This window comes from Coffea arabica, chromosome 9c (genome assembly GCF_036785885.1).
Source record: "Coffea arabica cultivar ET-39 chromosome 9c, Coffea Arabica ET-39 HiFi, whole genome shotgun sequence".
Lineage (NCBI taxonomy): Eukaryota > Viridiplantae > Streptophyta > Magnoliopsida > Gentianales > Rubiaceae > Coffea > Coffea arabica.
In genome coordinates, this window is record NC_092326.1 from 43,511,037 (window position 1) to 43,534,973 (window position 23,937).

Consider the following 23,937-nt stretch of genomic DNA (forward strand, 5'->3'; position numbering starts at 1 on the left):
AGGATTTCCCTAATCCTCCCTTCCCGAAAGGAAGAGCGTGAAATTCTTTTCCCTCCCGCAGGAACCGAGAGATTGGATCTAGCCATAAGAAGAATGCTTGGTATAAATAGACTATGGGGAAAGTTTAGTAGTTACCCGTTAATTGTCCTCAATCCCATTTGTCCAAATTTGAACCCATGACACGCTCATTTGTTAAATTCATATATATTACTCTTTATCACATTCAAAAAGGTTTGTTGTACATTTGCAAGTTGTAGTTGTAACAAGAAAAAGGATTTCATTCTTTTCTATCTATTGGTTTTTTTTTGTTCCTTTTATTTTTTATATACCAAAGACTAGAGGTACCTCGACTCTGCAAGGCACAGCCAGGACCCCCTAGAAACTTAGTTGAATACATAATAACAAATCATTTTGGTACAATTCAAAACAACAATTAGTTTGATAGCAAAAATGTCTTCTTAATTAAAATTAAATTTTGTAATAATACTTTATCAAGTGACACTCTAGATTGAAAGCCTCAATGCTAACTTCCACCACTAACTACACTCCTTTGACAATTGCAATCATTTCTACTAGTTAAAATATAATATCTAAAGAAACTTTATCAACTCCTTCAGCCAAATAATAATGATATGTCTAGTTCCATGCCTAGCAAGTTAGCAATTATCTCAAACTCTAATTAAATTATCTATCATCAGGGACAATAAAAAAAAATAAGATTACAAAGTCATATAAAACCAGTTTAAACAAAAGATTCTGAAATCTAATTTTACACTTCTTTTATTCTCAAGATATTATTTGTTAAAATTTAAAATCATGAAAATAAACTACCTGTCATGGATATAGGCTAGTAATTCAAAATGAAGAGATACGAAATATTTTCTTCACATCCCAAATTACTGAGCCCAACAATTATTTTACATATCATCCACTTGATCCATTAAATAAGCACTTTTCATTATTAAGAAACTTTATATAAATCAAACTATCAAAATATAATTATCTATCCACAAATTTTTCATCAAGCTTCAAAGTACTGGTGATTCACTTTCCATGCAATATTTATTTTGTGTTTTGGATGCAAATAAAACAACTAAAACAAATAGAAAATTCCTTTTATCAAAGAGCACCGTGAGCACCAGTTGATTAATACTATTTGTGAGCACTTTTTCTCTGAGAAAGCAACTTGTGTCTGAAAGCTTTCGAGACCTTATGGAGGTTATGCTTTTCATCTGAAATTGAAGACTATGGAACACCAAAAGACTCTGAAACCGTAGAAATCAAAAAGGCCCAAACGAAAGAATGCAGACAATTAAAAGTTTCAACTCATATTGTTAGAGTGAGATAAACGTTATGAGTGCAAAATTTAATCTTCATTTCAATACCCCAAGTTTAACTCATTTAATTGAGTAGTAAATTAAATGAATTAAACATATACAAAAGACACATGTCATGTGCTTACAAATATACTCTCAGGAAAGTGAAGCAAAATTTAAAGGAGAAATGGCTCTCAAACATACTCTCAGGTCTACTTACAAACTTATTTCATTTGGGCATTTTGTCAAAAAGATTAAGGTCATCACAAAAATTGAATATTTCGTATGAAATTTGATTATGGCTGAGTCGAAAAATATCTTGTCAAGCCTTATTCAGGCAGAAAAGGTGAAAAAGAAACAACAAAATTGCAGCATCACTGTCCCATTTCATTCATCTACAAAACAAAGCAAACGGGAAGAAGATAGCAATTTCAACAGTCAAAAAAATCATCTCAACCTAGAGATTAAAACAAAAAAAGGATTATGGAAACCTCACACTGCTTCCTTCATGATGATTTATAAGTAGTGGTGGTTCTAGCAAGAAGATAGCAACTCCGGCAATGGTGATGGCAGCAGCGAGCTCCTCTTGCTCCTCAGATTCCCTCAATGTATTTGTTGGTTTTCTGTTTTTGGTTCTTTTCTTCTTTTCTTGGAAAGAAAATGGAGTATACAACTCTACAACTGAAAAATTCCGCAAGAATTTTGGAGAGATTCTTATGAGTTCATATGAAACTCATGGTGAAAAATGAATGATGACTAGTCATGAGAGAGTTGAAGGACGAAAATGGATCGGTAGTGATAATTGATGGTGTCTTTGCTAGCAGCCATGAATGGAGGATAAAAAAATCAGAACCAAACAAAATGAGTTTGCCGGTGAGTAGATTTAAAATTGTGTATGAGAGAAATTTATTCTTCAAATTTTGCTTCAATTTTCATTTTGGTTTTTGGTTTTCTATTTTTTTCTCATGGATTTTGTTTCTTGATTTGAGTGTGTGAGAGAGAGTCTGGGTAAGTTTCCAATAAATTCAGATGAAATTTTCGGTGAAATTTTTCGAAGAAGAAGAACTATAGTCAAAGTTCCGTATAAATTAAAGAATCTAATTTAAAATGACAAATATACCCATTATCGATTATACGAAATATGTAAAATGTGGTGTTGCCGTTGTAAAAGTCCTAGATCAGAGACTTCAAAATAATGGAAGGATTAAATTGGTTAAAAAAATTATAAAGGATGAAATTGATTTTAGTGTAAAAGTTTATGGACGAAAATGGTGAAATTCCCTTTTTTTTAATCTGTCGTATGGATTTTCAAATTCTCCAGACTCGGTTGTGCCTTGTAGTAGTATTTGATAGCCTTGTCGAGCAATCGAAACTAATGGATTAAATGTGTTGTTGTCTTGGAAAAAAAATACACTACTGTATAGTTAGTAGTATATTTCTGTCATCTCTTGAGGAAGCAGATTGTTTGGGTTTTGAAGGGTTTTTCCCAAATGGAATTTGACGAGTTTGATGATTACTCGGAGAAAACAGCGGAAAATCCTGAGACGAGCAATGGCGGTGATCAAGTGGATAAATCTGGCGGAGGCCAAGACCCAATTAAGAGGCCAATGCATAAAAGTGATCATCATCATCATCAACGCGTTAAGCGTTCAAGGACGCGGGAAGAGTTCCATGAAGACGAGGAGGAGAGGAGCTCAAGCTACCGTCTCCATTCCCCTTCAAGAGATAGAGAGAGGAGTGGGAGGGAGAGATACAGGAGTAGCCGAGAATCCAAGGACAGGGACAAGCATAAGAGCAGCAAGAAGGAGAGAGATGGGGACAAAATCAAAGAAAGCGACAGAGAAAGAGATACCAACAAAGGCGAAGATAGCGGAAGGAGAGGTCGTGGCCGCGAAGATGAAAGACAGAGAGGTAGGGAGAGAAATCAAGACCTGTCGAATCGTACAAGTCATTCAGAAAGGCATCTGGTTGATGGAGAGAGAGAGGAGAGCCGAGACAGGGAGAAGAATGGTGATAGGGAGTATGGAGGAAGGGAAAGACAGAGCCAGTTACAAGAAGGGGACCGAGAAAGCAGGTAATGCGCGGATTCCCTCAGTGGTTTTGTTATAATTCTAGGGGAACTTTGATGATTTTCTGCCTGACTTGAATGAAAAAGTTATATTTCCTTGTTCTGAGCTAGCTAATAGGTAGAAATGCAGAGTCATGCATTTGCATAGTTGTAAGTTGTTAGGGCCCTTGGGCAGATTTACAACGTACACAAGATAATCTACAAAATATTTGCTTATCGTAAATCAGTTGTCAGTTGGCTTCAAGATTTATATTCTGCTTACAAAATATTCTACTTTCTTAAGTATGTTTTTTTTATTCTGGAGTTAACAATCACACTGGTTCTTGGTAGTTTTTAAGCAAATAATTTGCTTGCACTAAGCTGACCTGTATCGCACCTGTGCTTTTGGCTAACAGAAGTTGAATTGGTTTGGCTTTGTCTCTTGTAACTAAGATCAGGGTCGGTATCTTTAAATGTAACCTGTTTCCTTAAAAAGAGTTGGACAATTTTCTTTTGGCATTTAACCAAGCTGATCTCTGTATACAGAGTTTAATTTAGGTTTGTTCTGGTAGTTAACTGTTACCTCCTACTCTGAGAAGCACAACAGTTGGCTATTATAACTGTTGAGCTTAGTTTGGGTTTTCAGCTCAGTAAATAGTAGTTCATTTATTTCCTTTTAGGATGTTCTAGCCTGTTGATCACTTCTTCTGAGGGTTATAATTGTTATACATGTGTGTGTGTGTGTATTTGGCAGGAGATTTAAAGAAAAAAAGGAAGAAGTGGCCGAGCCACAGGCTGATCCTGAGCATGATCGACGGACAGTTTTTGCTTATCAGGTAGTTAAGTTACCTGACTAATCTGTTTTCCTACTAATTTACTGGCTTACAACAGCATTTCTTCTGACATGGACTTCCTCTTGTGATTTTGGCAGATTTCTTTGCAGGCAGATGAAAGAGATGTCTATGAGTTTTTTAGCAGAGCTGGCAAGGTTTTGCTATGCTAGGGCGGGACCCAAATACTTATCTTACGAGACATTAATTAAATGATACTCCATGTTTTGTTGCAGTGAATTGGAATCTGTATTTGCTTTGTGCCTGCTTCTGCTTGTTTAATAAAAACTAAAAGAACATTACAAATGAGACATACAAGATTTATCTTTGATCTCCTCCTTACTGCCCTGACACTCTACTATATTCGATAAGATGATCTATCCATTGAAGCCAATTTTACCCTTGAAGTTCTTTATTCTGCCATAAATCTTCTGAATCAAGCAATATTTCACCACTTAAAATAATGGATTTCAGCTTATGACTAAAATGCCACAGTAGTGCTGAAGCTGATGTTGTGTAAAATATGCAAAGACTTGTGTGCCTAATAGGATCTAGGTCTTGAATAGATTTGTTGTCTAACCATGATATCTAGCATAATAATTAATGCGACTTGTATGGCTTGTACCAATAGTCTAAAATAAGCTGTAAGCAGGTTTTTCTGCATTTAATAAAAAAGTCTCCCTTGATTTGCTTTTCAAAATAGCTGTTAGCTTGGCAATATGTTGAAAGTTAAACATCTTTTCAATCTTTCAGTAGATTCACAATATTAACTTCTTTTTCAATTTCAGATAAGCTGCTTATAACTTATTTTGAGCTGTTGAGTTTTAAGCATAAGCCCATAATCTTTTACTGGGTTGAGTAGGTATGCTGGAATTTTGTGACACCCTGCCTGCTCCCATCATTAGTATTCTTTGTCCCCTGAATTCTCTGAACTCAACTTGAGTAATAGTTTCATCTGTCAACCTCAACATGACATGCACATGCAAAAATAAATATAATGAATAAACAATTGAATTGTTGCTATATACGATTGTCATGGTGTCATGATTCCTTCAGAATGATGACTTACCCTCATTGTTGGATAACATTTACCAAGTATTAGGAGTTATTGACAGACAACTTTCATGCAATATCAGGTCAGAGATGTACGCCTCGTAGTGGACCGCATTTCTAGACGCTCCAAAGGCATTGGGTAGGAAACTACTGACAGAGAAACACACACGACATCACAACTGTATACTATCTCAATTTCTCAGAATTTTTATCTTTGTTTTCTTCTTCATATGCTAAATTTTTGTTCTGCAGATATATTGAATTTTACGATGTCATGTCGGTCCCTATGGCGGTAGCCCTGTCCGGCCAACCTCTTCTTGGTCAATCAGTGATGGTTAAACCATCAGAGGCTGAAAAGAATCTCGTTCAGTCAACTGCATCTGTGGCTGCTGGAGATACTGACCTAAGATGCCCGTACTCAGGTGGAGCTAGGAGGTTGTATGTTGACAATCTGCATTCTAACATCAAAGAAGATCAACTTCGTCAGGTAGATATATCCTCCAGTTGGTGGTTTTGCATCCAGTTCTCATTGTATGTATTCAAATAAGCATGGTCATGAATGTTGTGATCTACAATAAGCGTACGGATTATAGCTTTTCAAGTTAAATACACCAAATTAAGAATTTCATGGTTCCAATTAAAAGGATAGAGTTTTCAGGATAAAAGGAAAAAGTTTGCAGGTGGGTAAGTGTCATGATTGAATGAGATGTAACAGTTCGCAACTCCTTTAAATGTCTTTCAGCTTTAACAAATTTTGGAAAGGTCAAGGATGCTAGTGCCTGCAAAAACTAATCCAGTTCTTTTCCGGCATTTTAACAAAATGATCTAGTGCTTCCTGATGTTAAAAAGGAACCTTGAAGTTAATTTAATTAGCTACTATGTTTCCAGAGCTTCTAAACACCTTCATAGGTTTATTTTACTTAATACAACGGACAAATCTAGTATGACTGGGTGACTTGATGTTGTATTTGCTTAAGCTGATTGCCCTATATGTAGAAAAGAAAGTTAAGCTCTTAAAACTCGATTTGACACTGTAATTGAACCTTGTGAACAGTTGGGGTCACTCATATTACTTTCTGTTACTGCATGTGCTTATTGTCTGGATGAATGACATAGCTTACGCGTTTTTCTTATTGGACAATCAGTTGCACGCCGTAAAAGAGAGTCATTATCATTTGCTTGTTCAAAGAGTAGCAATTTAGTGAAAAGAAAAGATGTTTTAGGCTGGTAGGCACTGATATGTATTTGGCAACAAAAGGATGATATACTTATTGAGCCAAATGGTATAAGGTTGGCACTGCAGTGTCACACACCATGGATCACTGTTCTGACAAGGAAGGTGTTATTTTTTGAACTCTCTTGGGTTTATACTAGTTGTCTTGATTTTGCAGCAGATATTTCTCCTGTTAGTCAAGATTCTGATCTTTCCTTTTCAAAAAGTCAGGTTTTTGAACCATTTGGTACTGTTGAGTTGGTGCAGCTGCCTCCTGACCTGGAGACTGGGCATAGCTGCCGCTATGGTTTTGTGCAGGTGATTGTAGTTCTAGATATGAGTTGTCACAACATTTAAATCATGCATATTGAGTATGAGCTAACGTAATAGTCTGATGCAGAATAGCTTCACCACATAAAATAGCCTTCTTTGTAGTGAGATCTCAGTGCTCTTCGATGAACCAAGTTAAATCTTTTTGTGCACAACCATCTTGCAGTTTTCTCGCCTTGAAGATGCTAGAGCTGCACTAAGTTTAGATGGACAACTGGATATTGCAGGCCGAGTTATGAAGGCAAGTTATTTATTCTGTTTAAAACTCATGACAACCTTCATGGATTATCATTTACATTTGACATTTTGTGGCTATTTAGTGCTATGGCTCTGTTAGTGTAATAATAGCTTGGATTGTAATTAAATTTATCACGAACAAATATTGCTTTCAATACCAGGTGCTCTTTTTCTGGCTTCTACTGATCACCTTAGCTTGTATTAATGGTTGAATGACTATGGTAGATTGCAGATGACAATGTTCTTCAACCCTTCTGTTTTTCGTTGGCTGGGATTTGCACTAATTATGAGAATTGATTGCAGATGACTAATTGCCGAATGACTATGGTAGATTGCAGATGACAATGTTCTTCTAATTCTCTTCTTTTGCGCTGGGCTGGGATTTGCACTAATTATGAGAACTGATTCATTATCTTTACTCGTTTTTTCTTCATAATCAACAAATAAGACAATAATAAGGCAAGGAAAAAAATGGAAAGGCTTCAATTAGTATTGAAGCTCTATGCGTCTTGAAAGGCTCTATGCATATTTATTTCTCAAGAGCTAAATTTCTTGTTACCCTCTCTTGTTTCTAAGACACTTTTCCCTGTCATTGGACAAAATTTTGGACGTGTAACATTGATCCACATTAAGCACTGAGGGTATTCAAATGATGGGAGTTTCTTGGCCCTGCTGAATCTTAAGAAGGTATAGGTGTAATTACTATTGGACTTGCAAATTTTCTTTATACTCAATTCATATGTTTTGCAACCATCAAAATCCATCTAAACCAGAATTTGCGGCCACAATGCAAGTTCATATTATACCAAGGTAAACTACTGAAGCTAATTTTGGAGATTGTAAGATCAGCCTCTGTACCTAAGAGTTCTCTTCCCTACTGATCTGCATAAATAGATGTGGACAATCACATATTTGTATAATGAAATTTATAACTGAAATTAACTAAACAACTGATTTCAACAGTCTTGATGCTGATGTTTTGTTGCCTTGTCAAATTTATCTCTAGCTGCACTTCAAAACTTGACCACAACTACTTTGCTTAAGTGTGAGGAAGTGAATCAAATGTGTTAGTGGAAAATCTCTCCTCTCTCTGTGGCATAACTCTTTGTGTTCTGAGCTGCATTTGAACTATCCTTTGTACTTAAGTTTGAAGTTTTGAACATCTTGCGGGATCCCGTGGCAAATGAGGTAGAGATTATATCATCCTTTTTAGTTAGTTCTTGGTTTATCTCAATTGGCTGCTTAAACCATTGTCCATAAAGCATTAATTTGAATTCCATATTAGGTTCTATCTCGTGCGTTGCTTCCTTTCATCTATGCATTACCACAATTCATATTTCATAGGTCAATTTGTTTCCTTTTCTTTCATTCTGGGTGACATTCTTCACTGCTTCCTACTTATTGGCTGTGCAACAGTTGATTAGTAAGTTGGGATCTATAGTTTTTGCCTCAATGGGACAAATGTCACCATAAGAGGAGAGGGCTTCTCCCTTAGAAAATTGAAAATTTTGGAAAATATCCTTTATAAGTTTAAACTTTTTCCCCTGAAAAACTTGCAAATAGTTAATATTATATACCCAAACTTAGATATGTTAAAGTTTAACCCCAAGTAAATTTTCTGGTTACGTCTATGACCGTCTCTAATTTTGTTTCAACATTCTTATGCAGGTATCAGCTGTTACAGATCAAACTTTAAGACAAGAAGTTGGTGCAAATGCTGGAGATTTTGGTGATGATGAGGGTGGTGGTCTGGTAAGCCATTTGTGCAATATAATTGCTGGTTCTACAGCTTAATTTGGTCAAAAGTCCATTTCTTTGTCTGTTAATTTAAAGGTCATTCAAAAACTGTTTTCTGCTTGGTGTCTTTTGGGGACAACTTTAGAGATAAGTGAACTTATTCGGGCCGTAAAAGTTAGTTATGGCTCGTCAAGAAATGAATTGATATCATGCGAAAATATCATTAACAGAGACATGTCTGCTTTGTTGTCGCCTACATAAGTAGAGCTTATCTAAATTTTGATTAAAGAAAAGTATAACCGATACAAGATCTACAGAGGGAAGGAAAGGGTAAAATCTTTGTTTTTGTGGTGTTAGCGGCGATTCTGTTTGAAGGTCTAGTGATGGAAGAGTTATATGCAGAGTATGGTGATGGAAAATGCTCAGCCATTCAGGAGGTACTACTTTATTGGAGATCTAACTTTGATAATAAACAACTAGTCAGTGTTTTTTAGCTCTAGTAAGCTACTTTTTTTCATCTGTGTACTTTCTTTGAGAAATATTGCCACATCCAACCCAAGGGCCTCCCATTTTTTGAAAAGAAATTGTAAGTTCTTGCTTGGAATTCTTTGGTCATCCTTTCTGTTTGGCGTAACGGTACAATATAGAGTACTGAAATTCCACAACATATGCTTGGTTTCTTATTTAGTGTTGTTATATTTGTTCTGGTTTCTTCCTCAACATTCACCGTGAGCGTTGATTTAGTATCACATCTCAATTTAGTCTAGTCAAAGATAATTCAAATTAGATAATAGTTAAATCTCCAGGAATGAATATGTTCATTGCTAAATCTTTTCACTTTCCCAGTTATCCCATGCCTTAAGCTGAATGGTTTCATCTGTTTTCTTTTCTAGGTACCGTTCTTAATACTTTGCTTTTCTTTAATACCGCAAATATTGACGTCATTTTTTGAATGTTTTTCAGTCTCTGAGTGCTGAATCTCTAACACTTCTCATGCAGAAGAAGCTGGATCATACTAGGATAACATCAAGGTTTGACGTATGCATTTTTTAGTGATTGCTGAATTTTTTGTACCTGTTCTTACATATCCTTCCCTCCTCCATAGTGGTGCTGGTTCTGTTGGCAGCCAGGTTGTTGATAACCCTGGCCTTTCTGCACCAGCAGCTCCAGTTCTTGGTGCTGCCCCTGAGGTATCTCCTCTTGCTCCTTTTGGACAGATTCCTGTTCCAGCACTTGCGGGATGGCCTGCTGCAGGTCTCTCACTGCCTTCTGTTACTTTTCCTTCAATTGATACTATAGGCATTCCAAGTGAATGTTTATTGTTGAAGAACGTGTTTGATCCAAAATTAGAGGTTGGTGCTGGAGACATTGTTTTGCAATCCTCCTTCTTCTTGTTTCTTTTATTGATGTATTACTTTTGCAGTCTGAACCTGAGTTCGACCAGGATATTAAGGATGATGTTGAGGATGAATGTTCAAAATTCGGAAAGTTGAAGCACATTTATGTGGATAAGTTCGTACTATCTTTTAGTACCATAACTGATTTTGGCTGCTAACTAGCTTGAATTTGCAAACTTTTGTGTATCCCAAATCTTGTCTATGCATGTATTGCCCTATCCTGCAGTAAATGTGAGTTGAAAGATGTTCATGGCTGCAAATTGGTGGCGATGCGCATTTAGCTAACAAGTAATCTCTTCTACCTCCTTGTTTCTATTCAATCTTTTTGACGAGCAGGAAAAGCGACGGGTTGGTGTACCTGCGGTTTGAGAACAATCAAGCTGCAATTGCTGCGCAGCGTGCACTTCATGGTAGATGGTTTGCTGGGAAGATGATCCTTGCAACGTTCATGGTGACAAAAAATCCCATATGCTTAAATCAATAACATATATGTTGTTCCAACAGTCAAGAACTGCATATGCTAAACCATACTGGTGGATTGTCATAATATGGATCATGATTTAGCCGTTTTCTCTCTTTTTTTTTGTTTATGTCAGTGACAAAAATGTGGTAGAAGTAGATGAATTTGTGCACTACTACTTATGCAGGTGCCGCAGAATTACGAGGTCACGTTTCCCCAGAGCAAGTAGGGCGTGCCCATTCATTTAAAGAATAGACGAAATCTCGTGCACACTCCTGCTCGTGTTACCAGCCTTGCTGCTCTTTTTGCATCATTTTCTTCTGGCTACCTTCCACTTAGCTGGTGGAGTTTTGTATCAGACAGGAACGCTATAGCATAGGTTGTTATTGTATGATCAAAGATATGAACCTCAATCAATGTAAGTGGCGATAAATACAAGATTTGTCCCATGTATAAAGGGATACTTCACATCTTCTCATTTTATAATTGTAATATCCATTTTCTTCTTTTCTTTTTTTTTCTCTTGTTTTAAAAGAGTAGGAGCCGTTCTTTAATTTACAAATAATGTTGATGATTTGAACGTATTGAAATTCAGTGCCATTCCAATAAGAAAAACCTTAATTCATAGCCACATTGAACGCGGAGTATTTAAATCGCATTCTTTAATTTTTTTTTCAAAAAAAAAGAAAGCTCAATAGGTGGGGCTTAAGTAATTTTCATCAAAATGGCTTTCCTTCCGAATTATGAGTAGCATTTTTGGTTTGGTCCTTCTAAGGAACGTGTAACAAAATAAGCTGAAATTTTTCATGCCTAAAAATTTTATCTACGATCCCTTTAGGATACTATATAGTTTGTATCGATGAGATTAAATTTACTGTTGGATACAGGATAGGAATTATAATATTTCGAAAGTTTAAACTACTAAATGATATGACAAGATTTAAATAGATTAAGTTCATGGGCGTTGTATTCAAAAGAGATCATAGCATCTCACGAAACTTTACAGGACAATAGGCTCGTGAAATTTATTATTATTGAGGAATTGAATTATCTAAAAATTTGACACTAAAGACCAAAAAGTGTAAAAATACTCGGTTTGCGAGTTGAGATTTTGGATGGGGAAAGAAAGGGAAAGAAGAGAAAGTTTAAAAATACTCTTATGCCTAGTTGGGAGATGAGATTTGAGCAGAAAAGAAAAGAAGGGAAGAGAAAGGCAGGTATTTTTCGTGTTTGAGAGTTTTAGTGAAATAGAAAGGAAGAGAATACGACTAATTGGAGAGGAGGAAGAGACCCGCTACAATAAAAAAAAAAAATTTTCTGGCCCAAATCGGACAGAAAGCAAAGGAAAGCTACAGAAAGGCTGCAAAAATTTTTTAAATTGCCCACTCTATACTTAAAAAGCTATTGAATGAAATATTTATTGATTAATATGTCCAAAATCATCTCTTTTCTTTCATAAACTCATAAACAACATTAAGGGGCCGCTTGGTTTAGGGATTTTGGTATTTGGAATTACAATAATTCTAAAATTGCGCTCTATGTCCAGTGCAATAAGAATTGAAATATTGGAGTCATGCCTTAAAATTTAGCCATTCATAATTCCCAATCAAATTGGGAGGAATTGACCAAAACCCTGGGCTCTCTAGGAATTATTCCATTTCCTAAAATCTCTTCTCTTCTTTTCTCTCGTAACTTAATCTTTCTCTTCTTTTCTTTTTCTATCCTCAGCTCACAAACTAGCTGTTAGTTTTTAGTAAAAAAGAAAAGCAAGGAAATGGGAGGATTCAAAAGGATGAACAGCAAGCTAAACTTTCCCTCTCAAATTGGATGGAAATGAAAAAGAAACTTTGAGAAAACTTGTCAATTTTTTTTTAAAATATCTATTTTATTCTTAAAAAAATTTTAAACAAATATTTAATGACTTTCATATTCAAAATCATTTCACTGACTCCCAAAAAACCCTCAAACAAATAACAATCCATTTTCTTCTCTCATAACTTATTAATTTTTCCCTTCTTTTCTTTTCTATCCTAAACTCCCAAGCCAAGAGTAAAGCTCGAAGCTGGAGTTGAGCAGGTGACCGAAGAGGCCTTTGGGGTTTTGTCGTCACTCGTCATCTTGAGACTGAAAAAAGCTTTTGAAAGAGAACCCGCAATCCCAAAGTGATTTCCAATCCTAGGGTTTTTTTTTTATGTTTTTTTAAATTCACTCTCGGAAGTCGGAAATCGGAATAACTCAGGTTCGATTCATCTTCTCCTTTACTTTACCCCACGCTGTTGATACGACAGATTTCTCTACGTGGAGATTAGAGTTTTATTTTCCCCTCAAGTTTCTTTTCTTGTAGCGAAAGAAAGTTATAATACTATCTTCCTTTTTCTTCTTTTTTGATTCTAAATCACTTTTGGTACCTTATTTTACCATTTCCCATTCCATCTCCTCCACGAAGGCATCTAATTGTCAGAGCGGCATTCACTCAGATCTCTGGCTTGGTATCCCTCCTCAACCATCGGTTTGCTGCCTGCCCAGGGAACTAGTTAAGCAGTCCAACAGAGCTTAGATGTTATTTTGATTTTGTTCAATTTTTTTTTCCTTCTATTAGTAGTTCAGATGCGAAATTTAGAAACTGGTTGATTAAATTTTTTTGTAGCCTATGCGAGTATTGTTTGTAGAAATGGGTAACTGATTGATTGATTAAATTTGTGGTTTTTGCGGTATTGTTTGTGGGAATTGTTAATAATTTAGACTGGGTTTCTTCCTTTTGAGAATTTGCATTTGAGGTTGAAAATCGGGGACTGTCTTTATTGGACAGTATTTCCTTGGTTTTGATGGAGTGCATTTTTGAGCTTCGCTATTCTCGCTTTTGGATGTTTTAGATTGGCTGAAACCCGTTACCTCCCAGGCCCTCGTCAATTTTCCTCATGAATCCATCTATGCCGTATCGATATATGCAATCTAAATACGTTTGCCATAAACTTAGTAACGAGAAATGCAAGGAAAATGATTTTTTTTTTTTTTATCAACTTTAAGGAGGACTGATCAATTAAATTTGCATTCGTGTTAGCCTGATTAGGTGGTCGTCCTCTCAATGATATTGACTTTGATTTTTCACAGCACATCAAAAATGACTCAAGACGTTGAGATGAAAGAGCAACCAGCCACCTCAAATTCTGTCGCCTTGACTGCCCCATCCACTCTGCAGCGTAAGTATCTTTCTGTTCATCTTCTAACCCTTTTACTGCGTTGCTTGGTCTTTAATCAATATTGATTAATTACTATTTCTTTAATGGAAAACTTGGGGTTTCAGACTTGAAAGAGATAGCATCACTTATTGAGACGGGTGCATATGCCCGGGAGGTCCGGAGAATAGTTAGGGCAGTTCGGCTAACTATAGCTTTGAGGAAGAAGTTAAAGGCGTCTGTGATTTCTGCATTCTTAACTCATACCCTTACACCTGGATCAGAGGTGCATTCACGGTTGTCCTCGTACATTCCCAAGGTAAGAAAGTCCTCTTTCAATTTTTTTAAATATGTGGAATTTCAGTTCTTTGGCTTGGCACCATTCTTTGTTTTTGCCTCGGTTATTTCTTAAGTGGCTTTTGTTGATGAACTGGCAGTTGTAGCATGTTTGTTGCTGAAGGAAGAATATTCTGTTTGTACATGACTATATTCTACAGTGTGTTGGGGACTTTACTCCTCAAATTATTGTTCTGGACTTTGGACAAATTGCATCTTACAGTTATCATAGTCAACTTTACCCCATTTTTGAATTAGTGTGGCAAAACTAGACAGGGCTGATTGATTCTGTGGACAAGATTTGTGTGATCACATGCAAAAAAGGGTCTAAATGGTTTATGAAAATAGGACATGGACATGAGTGTTGGTTTCATCGTTTGTTAATATGAGCTTTAATTGGAAGCTGGAGACTCTAGTTATCCCACCACTTCAGCTTGTCATTATATCTTCTCTTTTAATCGCCTTTAGGACAAATTCCGTCACTTTTAAATTTGATTTCATTCTTCAAGCTCTAAAAATATTTTGTTCAATGGTCTATTAATAGTTGGGGAAGAGTGGAATAGAGTGCTGTGTGCAAAGTAGTTGTTGGAAGTGCAAAGTGTCAATTAGTTTCATATTAAGGGTGAAAAAGTAACTCCTGTACTCATTGTACATGGTAACATCCTTGGTTTCATCTTTTTCATCAACTTGAAAGTATAAAGCCTTGTAAAATTTAAAGTTATTATGCCCATATGCTGCTCCTGCTTCCATCCAGTGAGACAACAGTAGAGGAATATTGGCCCTACTGCTATTAGTGCTTGCATTTATATGCTGAAACTCAAATTCCTGCACCCTGCCTTTAATTTGCTTGTTATACCTCCGATTTTTTGTTATTTTGCTACCTTCTTAGATAACATTTACTGCCATTACAATTGTTGCTGTAGTGTCTCCATGAATATTACTTGCAATATTGCAGCAACGAAAGTGACATCAGTTGATGAAGCAACTGGAAATGGGAATTATTTAATTAAAGGTTTTCTAGTGGTATTGGTTAGGGGTGCAAACGAATCGAGCCGCTCGATTCGAGCTCGACTCGAGCTCGATCAATATCGAGCTCGAGCTCAAAACATTAAGCTCGTTAGGCTCGCGAGCTCGAATATATATATATTTATTTTTTTTATTTTTAATAGTAAAATTACATAAATATCCTTAATATTTTATTATTTATTAAGAAAATATATTATTTTATTTATTTTTTTAAAAATAAAATAATTATTTTTTATTTTTTTAGAGCTCGAGCTTGAAAATTACCAGCTCGTCGAGCTCGAGCTCGAGTTCGAGTTCGATGAAATTAAGTTAAGGCTCGACTCGATAAGGCCAAAGCTCGACTCGGCTCGGCTCGTTTGCACCCCTAGTATTGGTGGTGCGTTAATCCTATTGTGGGAATTGTGGAAATGGCTTTTGAATTATCATGTAAGTAATACGAAAAGAATTGAGAGATGATTTTCTTTGTACAAAATCGTATCCATTATATGTCTGTCAGACATTTTCTATCCAACAAAATGGACTCGTAATTGGTATGTCTTCATTGCCTTCCGTTTAGTGCAAATATCATGTTTTTTCCATTGTATTGTCAAACAAATGCAGTGCTGTTAATAATTATGCAGCTTGACAAACTTAAATGCTTCTTATAGGATGATGAACATGAAATGGAAGTTGATACTGCAACATCTGCAACCCAAGCCCCTACAAAGCATTCTCTGCCAGAGCTTGAGATTTATTCTTGCTTGCTTGTCCTCATATTTCTCATTGATCAAAAAAGATACAATGAGGTATACTTTCTGTCACCCCACATTTTTGTATATTCCGATATAGTTCTTAATGTAAAAGACTATCTCCCTGTTGTTCTACAGGCTAAAGCATGTGCCTCAGCAGGCATTGGACGCTTAAAGAACTTCAATAAGCGAACTCTTGACGTTCTAACATCCAGGCTTTATTTCTATTACTCTTTGAGCTATGAACTTACTGGTGATCTTGCTGAAATTCGTGGGTGAGTTATGATTTTTACTTGCTATTGCATATACTTCATCCCCTTGGTATGATGCATGATATAATTGGTTCATGAGCATTTGGCAGCTGGTGCTCATTTTTCCATTTCATATGAATATATGATGCATGGAATAAATGGTTCAGAAATAATTCAGACGCTTATTTTCCATTTCTGTGTGCGTTTGCATCTGTCTGTGTATTTGTGGGCATATTTTTCTTCAGTACCCTTTCCTTCCAAAACTTTGCCTAACAGAAAGTTTAAATCGCAGAAACCTGCTTGCTCTGCATCGGATTGCAACACTTCGCCGTGATGAGCTGGGTCAGGTTTGTAACCTAAAACAGTAGCTAGTTTGTTGTCTTAGTGGCAGCCTTCATCATACTTAACAGCTTAGTTGATACAGGAAACACTTCTCAATCTGTTGCTTCGAAATTACCTCCATTATAATTTATATGACCAAGCAGAGAAGCTGAGATCCAAGGCACCCCGTTTTGAAGCTCATTCAAATCAGCAGGTAAATCCAATATTCTTTTTATCTTAGTTTTCTCTCGTGCAGAATCCGTCCATGTGCTTGGGATATTTTATCTTATCTTGTCTGGAACTTGTTGACTTTTCTGCACCAATAAGTATTAGAATCAAAGGATCAAATGAAGGAGTATATTTGGGTTAATTACTTTTACTCCCCTCAGACTTGGACAAATTACATTGAACCCCTTCCGCTTCTCAACCACTCCACAGCCATTGTTGAACAACTTCTCTGGCTGGAAAGAGAAAGAAGAAAAACAAAAACTCTTTCATGAATAACTCCTATGATTGAGGGCAAGTTTTGTTAGAGGAACAAGAAGCAATCTGTAGATATATTGATTGGAAAAATATCTGCTGAAATTATATTAGAATGAATTGGGACAATAATTAAATGGCAAAGTGATGGAAAAAGACGGTTTCCAAGGCTATTCAAACTAAAAGAACCTGGAATGGAACTTTGACTTGACGACAAACACTATTTTAGTTTTTTTTCTTTCAAGGAAAAGTTTAGTAATAAAGTGGGAGGAAATTCAATTTGTTCTCTTAATCGATTTGGCAGACCCAAAGAAACTTGATTAATTTTTTTAATTTTACTGCTGGAAGGATGTCTCCGTTTAATCGTTTTTCTTCTTCTTCTTTTGGTTTTTTTTTTTTTTGGGGGGGGGGGGGGGGGGGGGGGCTCTCGTTGAATGGGTTCCGATTCACACTATGTTACTTTGGTATGGTGGTTGAGATGGTAGTTGGGCTATTAGATTGCTGTAGAAGGTTTGAATGGTCTAATGGAAGACATTTTATATTTTACAATTTTGGTACTCAATAAGGGTATTTCAAATGTAGAAGCTTTGCTACTAGACTAATCAAATGGGAATGAAAAAAAAGGTTTGTTCTGATTGAGTCAGAAAATGTTCATGGCAGCACTAATCAAAGGGGTAATGCACCATAGTAGTACATAAAAAAAAAACTACATTCTATTATTTGATCATCTGGTCTAATCTGTTTGATGCATAATATGGATGCTTAGAATCTGCAATCTTCTATGCCTCATCCTCGATTTCTTTATTCCAGTTTTGTCGCTACCTCTTTTACCTTGGAAAGATCAGGACAATTCAATTGGAATATACTGATGCTAAAGAATCCCTTCTGCAAGCTGCAAGGAAAGCCCCTGTTGCGGCTCTCGGTTTCCGAGTTCAATGCACTAAATGGGCTGTGATAGTACGTTTACTGCTTGGAGAGATCCCTGAGAGGACTGTTTTTATGCAAAAAGGAATGGAGAAAGCTTTGAGACCATACTTTGAGCTTACAAATGTGAGTTTGTGTTGTCTGGTTTCTTATCTTTTTGGTTCATAAAATTTGGAACTTTTAAAGGTATGTAAAATTTGGAACCTTAAGGTAGCATGATTTAAAGATTTCGTTGTGTGGGAAACACACGAGAGGGGCTAATGATACTTATTGCATGTGAACAATAGTAGTGTAGCAGTGGAGAAATTAGTTAATTGTAGGACGGAATTGCAATATTTAAAGTAGTAGGCTAATTGTTTGAGACCTTTTATTCTGCTTGGTCATGAATTGAGGACACTGGCAGTTTGCAGCCCCCTCATACCAGAAGAATCTTTCACAACTGCAGAGCGATGAGAATCCCAAGCAATCGTAAATAAAAAGGATTCAATTAGCATGTTAATATATTCCTGATTTTGGCTTTAGAAATTGATTCTTCGTTGGTTACAATGATTCAGGCTGTCCGAATTGGAGATCTGGAGTTGTTTAGGACAGTTGCTGAGAAGTTCTCAAGCACTTTCAGCTCAGACCGAACCAACAACTTGATTGTGAGATTGCGGCATAATGTCATTAGGACAGGGCTACGTAACATTAGTATCTCATATTCCAGGATTTCACTGGCTGATGTTGCTAAAAAGCTGCGGTTGGATTCAGCAAACCCTGTTGCTGATGCTGAGAGCATTGTGGCTAAAGCAATTCGGGATGGGGCCATTGATGCTACACTGGATCATGCTAATGGATGGATGGTGTCCAAGGAGACTGGGGACATTTACTCTACTAATGAGCCTCAAATTGCTTTTAATTCAAGAATTGCTTTCTGTCTTAATATGCATAACGAGGCGGTTCGTGCCCTCCGATTTCCACCAAATTCACACAAGGAAAAAGAATGTGCTGAGAAGAGGAGAGAAAGACAACAGCAAGAGCAAGAGCTCGCTAAGCACATAGCCGAAGAGGATGATGACGAGTTCTAATGGAAGGCCCGTGATAGGCAATCTCGGGACCATGCAAGATGATTTCCCTGTCGGAACTGCTCCTTTTTCCTTGAAACTCAACTGCTACTGCTTGTACTACTTGTTTTGAATAGCTTTTGCCATTCTTTTACGTCGGGACGTGAGATTTTTCTTTTAGTTTCAGTTATTGTTGTTTCATCATTTAACTTACATTGCATAAACCTGTTAATTAATCTCCTCAGGGTATTCGTACTTACCCCAGCTAACCATTGATTTTGGCTCATTCGATTGCTTTTTATTTACTTGCAACAGCAGGCCTATACTCGATTATGGAAATTTTTGGTCTCTGTTTCAGTGGGTGAGATTAGAGATTTGTTAGATTTTATAAGTGGGATAATTTCAGGAACCTCCCTGAGGTTTCCTTGAGATTTTCAATATTACACCAAAATGATCATAATAGCCTTAACATATTAATATTTTTCCATGCAATTAAACAATACACTGCTAATCTTGTTCATATGAACGAATCACACAATTGGATATTTAATGAAAATAAAAATAAAATTCACTCGTGGAATAACCGATCATGTCCTAAACACAATAATAATATATTAAAAATTAATTTTAGGCTTGTTTGGATGATTTGGAGATGAATAGAAGAAGATATAAATTGGGATTAAAAAGGATAGGATACTCTAATATTTGAGAGATAGGATGTTATATTGATGTGGTTATTGAAATTTTTTAAGTTTAACAGTGCATATTTCTTTTTAATTTCGATTGAGGTTTTAGAATTTAGGGGTTGATGGTGTCATGGTGATAATGGTCATGGTGATAATAGTACTAATTTGAAATGTGGTAATATTAAAGGTTTAAAATAGCAGAGATGAGCGTTGAAAATGAATTTGAGATTTTGTTCATGTTCCCTAATTTTTAAATAATTATGTAAGAAGGTAAACTGAACCTCACAATTTCATGAGGGCATTTTGGATTATTCATTCAAAAATTTGACCATTAAATAGTTTTTGTAACCAAAATAGTAACCTCGAGAGAGAGGTATACGTAATTTTTCAAATCTCAAAAGAACTAGTTGAAATTGTTAAAAACCTTACGGGAGGTTTCTAAAATTATCCCTCTAAAAATCACCAAATCTTGAAGTTAGATCTAAATTTTTTTCTTCAAACTTGAAGCAATTTTATTCAGATCTGACATTCATCTTATGATACTCCTGGAGTTCCAGTATTATGATCAAGTTTTCAGTTTTTCAGATTTGGCGTCTCATTTGATTTTTAGTATCTCTGCTACTCATGGTCGGTCGAAACAGCTTCAAAAGACAAAAATTAAGTCCTTAGATTTCTAGTCAAAGTCTTCGACAGAATGATATGCAAGTCAAAGTATTATGTCGAGGAGAATTAAAAAGAGAATATGTAGAGTATAGTATAAAGGTCCACACCTATTTTATTGCTACAAAATAAGGACTAGAATTCTTTACATTTCCTTTCCAGGCATACAGCTGAAATCAATTGACCAGCAAAATTAACCCACCCACATCCAAGCTGGAATTACTGGTAAATGGCCTCGCAAATAACAGAGAGCTGCTGCTACAGGTGACTATATCCACATTTGTGCATCATCACCCAGTTGGACTAAATCCAAAAGACTTGACAATGTTGCTGACTCTATCTGCAAAAACCCTTGAGGTTATTTTCTTCCCAGGGACATGAAACGGGTTTGATACTGCATCAACATAAGCAGCATGGAACCTCCTGAAGAACTAGTAATTTACATCAAATAAATCAAAGTCAGCTGAGATGTCCAGAAGTTAAAGACACCCTACAAACCATTAAAACTTAACCAAACTAGTACCATTATTGAATTTCTACTATCACGAGTTTATTGAAAGAAAAGATGATGACGATGAAGAAGAAGTTGTGCAAGACGAAGTCATCAAAAAGATTTCTTTTTTTTTGTTGTTTGAAGAGAAGAGGGGGGGGGGGGGAGAGGGAGGGACATGATCTGCATCAAGACTTGAAGTTCAGTAGCACCAATTAATTTGTCACGGCACAGGCACGAGTTCATTGAAAACCAACTACAGCCAGAGAGAGGGGCGATACAACCTCATTGCAGCTTTCAACATCATCATTTGTGCTCATATTATTCTTGCAACTCAATGATGCGAGATTTGTGAATGTTCAAAGCATTGAGTGTGAAACTTGACCCAGCAGTGCTGGGGAGGAAGAGGGGGAAAATGGAGGGGATATTACCAGTGTTTAAGCCCATTATTACATAGATCATGGCTCAATAAGCTATGGAATCAAAATTTTCACATTTGCAGAGAAAAAAAACTTACGTTTCTAACATCTGCATCCCGGACGTCCAGATCTGTTGTAACCAATATAAACTTGACCTTTGTGTTAGTCAGATAACCATACCTGCAAATATGCAGAGAGATGTAAAGACCAAATAGAGCAACAACAGCTATGTAATAATCTTGTAAGTTCCCACTCCTATATGAGTGGATTGGATATTTAAGCATCAAAATACTCTTACACTTTGTAGTTTTCAGTCGGATACAGCATACCAAGAAATGTCTCATTCAGAGTGGGGCCAGATTTTTTCGGATTGTTCACTGCAAGAGAATGAGGATGAACTTTTAAAGTGTTCTTTGTCAAAAAATGCCAAAGAAAATGTGTAAACATGATTTTTGGTGATCCAGAATTTCTCAATCATCAGACATAGATACAGATTAAGTTGAGATGCTTCAGACAAGAATTACGCCTACCATAATTCTTTCTAATGAAGCCTTTATCCACAATCAGAGCAAGAACATGATCATATCATTAAATTATTGCTAATATATCCCCCCCCCCTGGGGGCCCAAAAAAAGGAAGGAGCAGCGATGTTTACACAAAAACAGGGAGAAACATAAAGGAACTTATGCCATGGGACACAGTTGCAGAACCACATGTAATAGTTCTCATCAAAAAACTAATCATGCTAGACTTCACATGCTAAATGCCCAATAACTGAAACGCCACATTCTGTACTATCAATCAATACAGAAGAATACATCATATACAAACATATGGAATCAGCAATAACTCGCACAGTAACCACTCATTCTGTTACTCTCTCCTAGTACACGCAGGCAGAGATATAAGCACACTAAAGAAATGTGACACTGCTAGAAATAATCAGCCTTTGGAACAGGATATTGCACCAGCAGAAGGAGAGATAGTAACCAGAAAAGATTGACAGAAGCGTTCATTCCAGACTGAGAAGTGAACAAAGCATTTGCATTTGTCTCCAGCAAGTAACTCCAATCGATAAAGATCTAGTGCCGTGAATATTAATCTCTCTAGTTAAATGTTTTTAAATGAAGCTGGCTAAGCGAAATACATATGCAAATTGGCATGGCTTCTGACTATCTTAATTATACAAAATTTAGCAGTACAGTACAGCAGGTTGAGTGAGCTAAACCTTTATTCAAGAAATGAGATAAATAGGCAACGCCAAACAAGAAAAAATAAGCGAACAAATCGAACAGTGGAAATCGTGTATGAAATGTATATATGTTGAGCTCAGCAAAATAATAGTTTAGAATATCAGAAATTCAGAAGACTCTATCTAGTGAAGATGAGTTCAGACTACAACAAGTGTTGCTTAGCTCGTAACTGAAAGTTATGCATATAATGATTCCATCTCATTAGTACAACAATTAAATCAATGCATTTACTGCTAATATAGGTTATTTACTTGAACGGGAGCGCTTAAAAGAACCAAGTAGTCATTAAGAAGCAAAAACACCAGGCAAGATCCGGAAGAGGAAGAGGAAGAGGACCTCTTTCGTCAACGACGTCAAGGGAGCAGTGGACGATGTGGTGAAGCTTGAGGGCATCATCTGCTTCCGTGAAGCTCTGTATGTATAAGGGATTATTCTAATCCCGCCGCCGGAAAATCAAGAAATGCCATCAGTTGGCCGCTGCGTCTTTGCCATGTGATGTGTTTATTGAAAATGAAAGAACGAACGAGATTGTCTTATTAGGATCCAAAACATTACAGAAAGGTGAATGGGCAGCGTACCTGGTGGCCGACGACTGCAACGCAAACGATCATCGTCTCTTCAGTCCGATCAGCACTGGGACCAACCCCTTTGCCGCTGCACCAGTCGGAGGGACGCCGCGAGATCTATATGGTCTCTTCTGGGCAAATTGACCAAATAGTCTTTCAGCTCTTTACTGAACCAATTTTGGTCCTTTAACTTTAACTCTGGTCCCAAAAATTGGGATAATTTGAGAAACCTCCCCTAAGGTTTATAGCTATTTCACTGGCCTCCATTCAGATTTTGAAATTTGCATTAACCTCCCTTGAAATTTATTATCTTGTAATATCTAGGTCCAACCACCAATTAAAAAGTAATATTAAGAGAGAGAAGATAATGTGATTTCACTATTACCTCTCATATATTAAATTATTTAATTAATCTAATATCAATCCAAACATTAAAAAAAACACTAAAATTTGCATATCATCAAGGATTAAATTACATATGGCATCAAATATAGTATATCATTCTATATATTTCATTTAATATAAGACCCAAATTATTCTTTTTAGTTTCAAACCCATTGTCAAACAAGGTCAACAACAAATAATCAAAAAAATCTGTAACCAAAATATTACAAAAAATGAATTTTAATATCATAAAAATTTCAGCAACTAACTTTAATATATTAACAAGAAAATTTGTGATGTTAAAGTTTGTTCTCTGTAATATTTTAGTTACAAATTTTTTGTATTATTTTTGTTGATCGTATTTGACAATAGGTATGTAACTGAAAAGAGTAATTTGAATCTTATATTAAGTAAAAAATATAAAATGATATACTATTTTTTGATACTATATGTTATTTGATCCTTAATAATAAATAGCAAAATTTTAAGTGTTTTTCTTTAATGTGTGGATTGGTATTGAATTAACTAAATCATATAGTAGATGAGGGACAATGATTGAATCATACATTCATAT

General features: G+C 36.1%; 3 protein-coding genes and 1 long non-coding RNA gene across 7 annotated transcripts; 2 read left to right on the forward strand and 2 right to left on the reverse strand.

Moving 5' to 3' along the window:
* Window positions 1-1,351: 1,351 nt before the first annotated feature.
* Window positions 1,352-1,948, reverse strand: LOC140014315 (uncharacterized). The gene is made up of 2 exons (XR_011821039.1): window positions 1,813-1,948; window positions 1,352-1,711 (listed from the first exon to the last, which is right to left on the reverse strand). It is a non-coding gene; the product is annotated as an uncharacterized lncRNA (long non-coding RNA).
* LOC113708827 (uncharacterized) lies at window positions 1,947-11,098 on the forward strand. 2 transcript variants are annotated; one of them, XM_072064955.1, is made up of 14 exons: window positions 1,947-2,189; window positions 2,795-3,390; window positions 4,118-4,199; window positions 4,295-4,351; window positions 5,330-5,385; window positions 5,499-5,733; window positions 6,691-6,777; window positions 6,956-7,030; window positions 8,695-8,778; window positions 9,727-9,794; window positions 9,869-10,115; window positions 10,187-10,275; window positions 10,497-10,611; window positions 10,808-11,098. In XM_072064955.1, the coding sequence occupies exons 1-14, from the start codon at window positions 2,079-2,081 to the stop codon at window positions 10,847-10,849; spliced, it is 1,944 nt and encodes a 647-aa protein (XP_071921056.1). In that variant the 5' UTR covers window positions 1,947-2,078; the 3' UTR covers window positions 10,850-11,098. The 2 variants fall into 2 exon arrangements, with proteins under 2 accessions (XP_071921056.1, XP_071921057.1); XM_072064956.1 differs by having other exon boundaries at window positions 9,763-9,794.
* A 1,532-nt stretch (window positions 11,099-12,630) lies between these two features.
* LOC113708983 (probable 26S proteasome non-ATPase regulatory subunit 3) lies at window positions 12,631-19,191 on the forward strand. Of its 3 annotated transcripts, none has more exons than XM_072064815.1 (10): window positions 12,631-12,859; window positions 13,098-13,153; window positions 13,732-13,820; window positions 13,925-14,115; window positions 15,806-15,943; window positions 16,025-16,161; window positions 16,430-16,484; window positions 16,562-16,672; window positions 17,749-17,988; window positions 18,417-19,191. In XM_072064815.1, the coding sequence occupies exons 3-10, from the start codon at window positions 13,742-13,744 to the stop codon at window positions 18,927-18,929; spliced, it is 1,464 nt and encodes a 487-aa protein (XP_071920916.1). In that variant the 5' UTR covers window positions 12,631-12,859; window positions 13,098-13,153; window positions 13,732-13,741; the 3' UTR covers window positions 18,930-19,191. The 3 variants fall into 3 exon arrangements, with proteins under 3 accessions (XP_071920916.1, XP_071920915.1, XP_071920914.1); XM_072064813.1 differs by having other exon boundaries at window positions 12,700-12,859; window positions 13,067-13,153; XM_072064814.1 differs by lacking the exon at window positions 13,098-13,153 and having other exon boundaries at window positions 12,699-12,859.
* Window positions 19,192-20,343: 1,152 nt separating this feature from the next.
* Window positions 20,344-23,137, reverse strand: LOC113707783 (uncharacterized). Its single transcript, XM_027230105.2, has 5 exons — window positions 22,992-23,137; window positions 22,750-22,846; window positions 21,459-21,537; window positions 21,259-21,340; window positions 20,344-20,682 (listed from the first exon to the last, which is right to left on the reverse strand). The coding sequence occupies exons 1-5, from the start codon at window positions 23,022-23,024 to the stop codon at window positions 20,542-20,544; spliced, it is 432 nt and encodes a 143-aa protein (XP_027085906.1). The 5' UTR covers window positions 23,025-23,137; the 3' UTR covers window positions 20,344-20,541.
* Between the last annotated feature and the right edge of the window lie 800 nt (window positions 23,138-23,937).

What these genes read in the sequence shown, in the direction of transcription:
- LOC113707783 (XM_027230105.2), bottom strand. Translation starts at nt 23,024, where the DNA reads ATGATCGTTTGCGTTGCAGTCGTCGGCCACCAG. An exon ending in TGACGTCGTTGACGAAAGAG is followed by an intron (nt 21,538 to 22,749) that starts GTCCTCTTCCTC and finishes ATTCTCTTGCAG; the next exon opens with TGAACAATCCGAAAAAATCT. An exon ending in CCGACTGAAAACTACAAAGT is followed by an intron (nt 21,341 to 21,458) that starts GTAAGAGTATTT and finishes GCATATTTGCAG; the next exon opens with GTATGGTTATCTGACTAACA.
- LOC113708827 (XM_072064955.1), top strand. Translation starts at nt 2,079, where the DNA reads ATGAGAGAGTTGAAGGACGAAAATGGATCGGTAGTGATAATTGATGGT. An exon ending in CAAACAAAATGAGTTTGCCG is followed by an intron (nt 2,190 to 2,794) that starts GTGAGTAGATTT and finishes TGGGTTTTGAAG; the next exon opens with GGTTTTTCCCAAATGGAATT. An exon ending in CATACTAGGATAACATCAAG is followed by an intron (nt 9,795 to 9,868) that starts GTTTGACGTATG and finishes CCTCCTCCATAG; the next exon opens with TGGTGCTGGTTCTGTTGGCA.
- LOC113708983 (XM_072064815.1), top strand. Translation starts at nt 13,742, where the DNA reads ATGACTCAAGACGTTGAGATGAAAGAGCAACCAGCCACCTCAAATTCT. An exon ending in GATCTTGCTGAAATTCGTGG is followed by an intron (nt 16,162 to 16,429) that starts GTGAGTTATGAT and finishes TTTAAATCGCAG; the next exon opens with AAACCTGCTTGCTCTGCATC. An exon ending in GCCGTGATGAGCTGGGTCAG is followed by an intron (nt 16,485 to 16,561) that starts GTTTGTAACCTA and finishes TAGTTGATACAG; the next exon opens with GAAACACTTCTCAATCTGTT.